Below are 5374 nucleotides of genomic sequence, written 5' to 3' on the forward strand. Positions count from 1 at the left end.
GCAGTCCTTCCCCGGGAGGAAGAGCAGCTCCGTCTTGCCGAAGTTCAGCTTGAGGTGGTGATCCGTCATCCACACTGATATGTCTGCCAGACATGCAGAGATGCGATTCGCCACCTGGTCATCAGAAGGGGGAAAGGAGAAGATTAATTGTGTGTCGTCTGCATTAAAAGTGCTTGGAGAGTCAACAATTGTTCTGCTCAGTATGCCTAGAGTGAGACAAATGTAAAATGTTTAGCTTTTTTATTTCCTTTAAAGCTATAATACAACATACACTTAACTTTTCTCAAATGTTCTACTTATAAGAGTTTTAAGTTGTATTACCATAGGCTGCTATAAAGCACCAGGTAGTTTACAAACAATCACTAAAAGCAAGACAAAAGACTGCGTGAAGAGTGAGTTATAACCGCGCCCCTCTATGGTTAAAATATCTCACACACAGGGAACATGGTCATTCACTTATTTAACAGTACACGTTTAAAACTAGCAATGTGCTATTACAACGTAAATACATATGAATATAGCCACTTTGAAATGGGAGTAAGAACAAACACTGTCTGAAGGACTAGGCTTTTTTTTTTTCCTTCTGATACTTTTGCGATGCATTGTGATTATTAACCAGTCCTTGACTATGGAGTTGAAGCAGCCAATAGGGGGGTGGGGTTGGGTGACCACTGTCCTGCCATGGGTAACTCTGGAGTCGGCAGCACAGCACAACATTCATTTGGTCTTCTGGGCCTTCTGGGCAGACTTAGTGACCTTGCCAGTGGAGGGAGCTTTCTTCTCCACACCCTTGATCACCCCGACTGCCACTGTCTGGCGCATGTCACGCACTGCAAAACGACCTGCAGAGCGAGAGAGAGAGCGAGAGAGAGAGAGGATGTCAGATCAATGGTAACTTCAAGGGAGAGTGGAATGATTTTCAAAGAATTCCAACCAGGCCTAAGATAACTACTACCCAACAATACTCACCCAGTGGAGGGTACTCAGAGAAGCTCTCCACACACATGGGCTTCCCCGGGACCATATCCACGATGGCGGCATCCCCAGACTTCAGGGCCTTGGGATTGTCCTCCAGTTTCTTGCCTGAGCGACGGTCTATCTTCTCCTTGAGCTCAGCAAACTTGCAAGCGATGTGGGCGGTGTGGCAGTCCAGCACCGGGGCATACCCAGCACTGATCTGACCTGGGTGGTTCAGGATGATCACCTAAAGGGGGAACATCAGAAACAGTTAACATGGTTGTTCTGTCAACACCTGTACCACTGATGTGGTAACCATGACATTCAATGTTGGCCCCTTTTCTGACAAAAATAGTTCCCCACAGCTCATCACACTGTGCCACAAATATATATATTTGTGAGAAAAGAGAGGAGAGCAGTATAAAACAGTGGAAAGAAAAATATGGGATATTAATAATAACTACTAAGCTGCATCATTGCCACAAATACCTTTATCCATGTGATCATTACTGGGTATCATAGCTAAACATAATAATTACTTGGAGTTGTATGACTTTTGGTTCTATGGTTTTTACACCTCTACAGTGGTTTGTGTGTGTGTGTGTGTGTGTGTGTGTGTGTGTGTGTGTGTGTGTGTGTGTGTGTGTGTGTGTGTGTGTGTGTGTGTGTGTGTGTGTGTGTGTGTGTGTGTGTGTGTGTGTGTGTGTGTGTGTGTGTGACCCTGCCCACCTGAGCAGTGAAGACGGCTGCCTCCATTGGGGGGTCGTTCTTGCTGTCTCCGGCCACGTTGCCACGGCGAATATCTTTGACGGACACGTTCTTGACGTTGAAGCCCACGTTGTCTCCGGGCATTGCTTCGGTCAGAGCCTCGTGGTGCATCTCCACAGACTTCACTTCGGTTGTCACGTTAACAGGGGCAAAGGTCACCACCATGCCTGGCTTGATCATACCCGTCTCCACACGCCCCACGGGCACTGTGCCAATTCCTGAGTGAGAGAGGATAAGAAAGTGAGCGTGATAAATGTATCATCATTATGGATGTACGGCCTCTAGGGTGGGTGTGATGCTCACCTCCAATCTTGTAGACATCCTGAAGGGGCAGGCGGAGGGGCTTGTCGGTGGGGCGGGACGGGGGCTGGATGGCATCCAGAGCTTCCAGCAGGGTGGTCCCGGACGAACTGCCATCCTTCCGGGTGATCTTCCATCCCTTAAACCAGGTCATCTGAGCATGCAGGAGGCAGGAGTTAGAGGTATGTTCAAAGCAAAGTTATGAAGTGTGCTGTGCTACACATTGATGTACTTCAAATTAAAGTGGAGAGCAGATTATATTACATATAGTCATAGATGGCTCACTGTGGCTGCAACGCTATCCTAGAATAATGACCAGAAATAACAAGAAATGCGCTTTAGTTTTGTGCTTACGTACGTTAGGACTGGCCTCTAGCATGTTGTCTCCGTTCCAGCCAGAGATAGGAACAAAGGCTACCATATCCGGGCTGTAGCCAATCTTCTTGATGTAGGTGCTGACTTCCTTCACAATCTCCTCATAGCGCTTCTGGCTGTAGTTGGGCTCAGTGGAGTCCATCTTATTGATTCCCACAATCAGCTGCTTGACCCCCAGGGTGTAGGCTAGGAGGGCGTGCTCGCGGGTCTGCCCGTTCTTTGAGATGCCCGCCTCGAATTCCCCCACGCCAGCCGCCACGATCAGCACTGCACAATCTGCCTGTAAACACCAGAACATGGGAATAATGCATATAATAAGCTTTCAAAAAAGTAATATTCTACGAAGGCACTTTACGACTACTGAATTTGTCTGGGGTTATAGTACAGCTATAAGCTAACCTTGAAAACCAAAGCTGCAAGTTTAATAATAGACTTCCAGGCCCTGCGAGTGAAGACCTGGCAGGTGTCTGTGTGTAAGGAAAGACTGTCATTGTGGTTCAGACCTGGGAGGTTCCAGTAATCATGTTCTTGATGAAGTCCCTGTGTCCGGGAGCATCGATAATGGTGACGTAGTACCTGCTGGTCTCAAACTTCCACAGTGAGATGTCAATGGTAATGCCACGCTCCCTCTCTGCCTTCAGCTTGTCCAGCACCCAGGCATACTTAAAGGAGCCCTTCCCCATCTGAGAAAACCACACATCACTGGTTGTAAACATGTTACTGAGGAGTAACATGGTGGTGAATTTTACTCCCAAGATGAAGGATTGTCACATTTTTGACACATAGTGTTTTCTTGTCTATCTTTAAGTAGCCTATAAAGATGATTGGATAATACAATATAACAGCAGTCTACAAACCCTTTTCATAACACGTCGGCTAACAGAGGAACGGACTATCAAGAGTTGATTGCAGAGTACAGTACGAACTCCTACTCACCTCAGCAGCCTCCTTCTCAAACTTCTCGATGGTCCTCTTGTCAATGCCACCGCACTTGTAGATCAGGTGGCCAGTGGTGGTGGACTTTCCAGAGTCCACGTGGCCGATCACCACAATGTTGATGTGAAGCTTTTCCTTGCCCATGGTTAAAGTGACAGTGAGAGAGTCTGCAAACGGAAAACACAGCACGGTCAACGGATCTTAAGGGATTTCCTTGGCAAAAACACAGCAGGGAATATATATTGAATTACAGCACAAGGACACTACAACTGACTTGCCATTGCGCAACAGCCCCAGCAGCTACTACCTCAGTATAACTTCTAAGGGCAAGCACAGTTTACACACACACACACACACAATTTCACATATTTGTCACCACGAGACAAATAAGCAATCACTTAATGTCAGCAAATTGGGCATCACATCAGTGGGCACAGAATTGTGTCAAGCTCAAGACACACTGACAGGTTCTTCCCTGTCCTCACATCCCTCCACACACCTCTCTTCTTCCACTTAGCAGGCCAGCTAGTTATCCCTCCTTTCTTCTGCCACCACAGCTCAGCTCAGTAATGAGACATTGAGACGATCAGATCTTATGTCACTGAATATCCTCCGAAGTCCGTATCAATTTAGCTAACTATAGCCTCACAGATAGTCCTCCATTTTGTCATGATCCTTGCCATTGGAAGTGCAGCAGCCATTTCTGAAGCGAAACTACTGCAGTGGATGCATGCACAGGTTAAATGAAGGGGAATAACATGTCAACAATTTCTGGCTTTTCTAGGACAGTAGTGTGGATTCATTTTCATTGACTTACAACATGACAATGACAGATAAACACAAGATCATCACAAATTCACCTAATTTTGCAATTGCCACATTAATCAACACCCTAGGTTGTTATTTATTTATGACATAACATTTCATTAGCTGAGTGATGTATGGAAATTGTTACAGTAGCCAGTTCTACAAGATTATCTATGTGCACTGGGAGCCGATACCAGATATAATCAGAACTGAGTTATTTTTACTATAAAATTCTGGTAGCTTTGCAATAGTTTATTTTTCTTTGCAATAGTTTATTTTTCTCCACTGTTCATTTTCCTTTGCTGTCCATGTATTTAAAAATAGGTGACTAGAAAACGGGGGCGGGTGCTACAATTAGCAACGCGACCAGATAATTCTAAGGGAGTCTAGGGGATTTAGCAGGCTTTTCGAGCTCTCCTTCTGCCTCTGCCGCCATGTTCTCTCATCCCTCTGTTTACTGGAATAGACTATATATGCGCATTAGCGGCCGACTGTCGGCTTCCAGCGTCAATGCAATATTCACACGCACACAAACATTACGGACAACAATATTATAAGGACACATTGAAAATAGAGAAAGATAATTCAATCATTCGCCATTTACTGCATTGCATTTGAGAACAATTTATCAAAGGGTGAAATATTATCGAAAACTGTTGCCTACCTGCTCAAACGACAGTCAAGTTCGGTGCTGAATGAAAGACCGTGTGTGACGAGATGCTGAGCCGCTTATATCCCAGACTGTAGGGGGTTATGCAATTGCGCTCAATTCTCATACCCCCCTCCTAGACCGTCCTAGACAGAGCATCAGAGCAAGGGAACGAGTAGATAAGGCACACTCAACTCCGTTTTCTTACATTGAGGCATAGTTGAGTTACGATAACTGGTCCCGCGTTTTGCTAGCGACAAAAATGGAGCCGCCATCAGTCCATAATTGTAAAAATTGTAATTATGAAAACGCCTACCCTTTCTATACAACCGCAGTCCTTCCGCGTGGTGCAGAAATTCAGACTTTTAATAAAAACTTTTATCGAATACAACACCTGACTTTTTCCTAATTTGTATTGATCAACTTAATTTGAATTCGTCAATGAAAGTGTTAGCGGTTAGGGATATAATCCGTACAAGTATTTTCAGGGAGAAATAATAATTGTGTATAAACTAAATAGGGTCCTATAAATAAGACCGACCCTATAACATAAGCATGGACTCCTAAACATGAGGTCCTGCT

The 5374-nt window shown here is 45.1% G+C and overlaps 1 protein-coding gene across 2 annotated transcripts; it reads right to left on the reverse strand.

The window, feature by feature from the left end:
• Positions 1 to 223: 223 nt before the first annotated feature.
• LOC124038245 (elongation factor 1-alpha, somatic form-like) lies at positions 224 to 4946 on the reverse strand. Of its 2 annotated transcripts, none has more exons than XM_046353861.1 (8): positions 4808 to 4946; positions 3337 to 3503; positions 2904 to 3083; positions 2384 to 2680; positions 2029 to 2179; positions 1687 to 1943; positions 970 to 1204; positions 224 to 842 (listed from the first exon to the last, which is right to left on the reverse strand). In XM_046353861.1, exons 2-8 carry the CDS (start codon positions 3478 to 3480, stop codon positions 718 to 720), a joined length of 1389 nt encoding a protein of 462 aa, XP_046209817.1. In that variant the 5' UTR covers positions 3481 to 3503; positions 4808 to 4946; the 3' UTR covers positions 224 to 717. The 2 variants fall into 2 exon arrangements, with proteins under 2 accessions (XP_046209817.1, XP_046209818.1); XM_046353862.1 differs by lacking the exon at positions 4808 to 4946 and adding an exon at positions 3836 to 3985.
• Positions 4947 to 5374: the final 428 nt, after the last annotated feature.

The sequence above is a fragment of the Oncorhynchus gorbuscha genome, linkage group LG06 (assembly GCF_021184085.1).
Source record: "Oncorhynchus gorbuscha isolate QuinsamMale2020 ecotype Even-year linkage group LG06, OgorEven_v1.0, whole genome shotgun sequence".
In the NCBI taxonomy this organism is placed as follows: domain Eukaryota; kingdom Metazoa; phylum Chordata; class Actinopteri; order Salmoniformes; family Salmonidae; genus Oncorhynchus; species Oncorhynchus gorbuscha.

What these genes read in the sequence shown, in the direction of transcription:
- LOC124038245 (XM_046353861.1), bottom strand. Translation starts at nt 3,480, where the DNA reads ATGGGCAAGGAAAAGCTTCACATCAACATTGTGGTGATCGGCCACGTG. An exon ending in TTGAGAAGGAGGCTGCTGAG is followed by an intron (nt 3,084 to 3,336) that starts GTGAGTAGGAGT and finishes TGGTTTTCTCAG; the next exon opens with ATGGGGAAGGGCTCCTTTAA. An exon ending in TGATTACTGGAACCTCCCAG is followed by an intron (nt 2,681 to 2,903) that starts GTCTGAACCACA and finishes TGGTGTTTACAG; the next exon opens with GCAGATTGTGCAGTGCTGAT.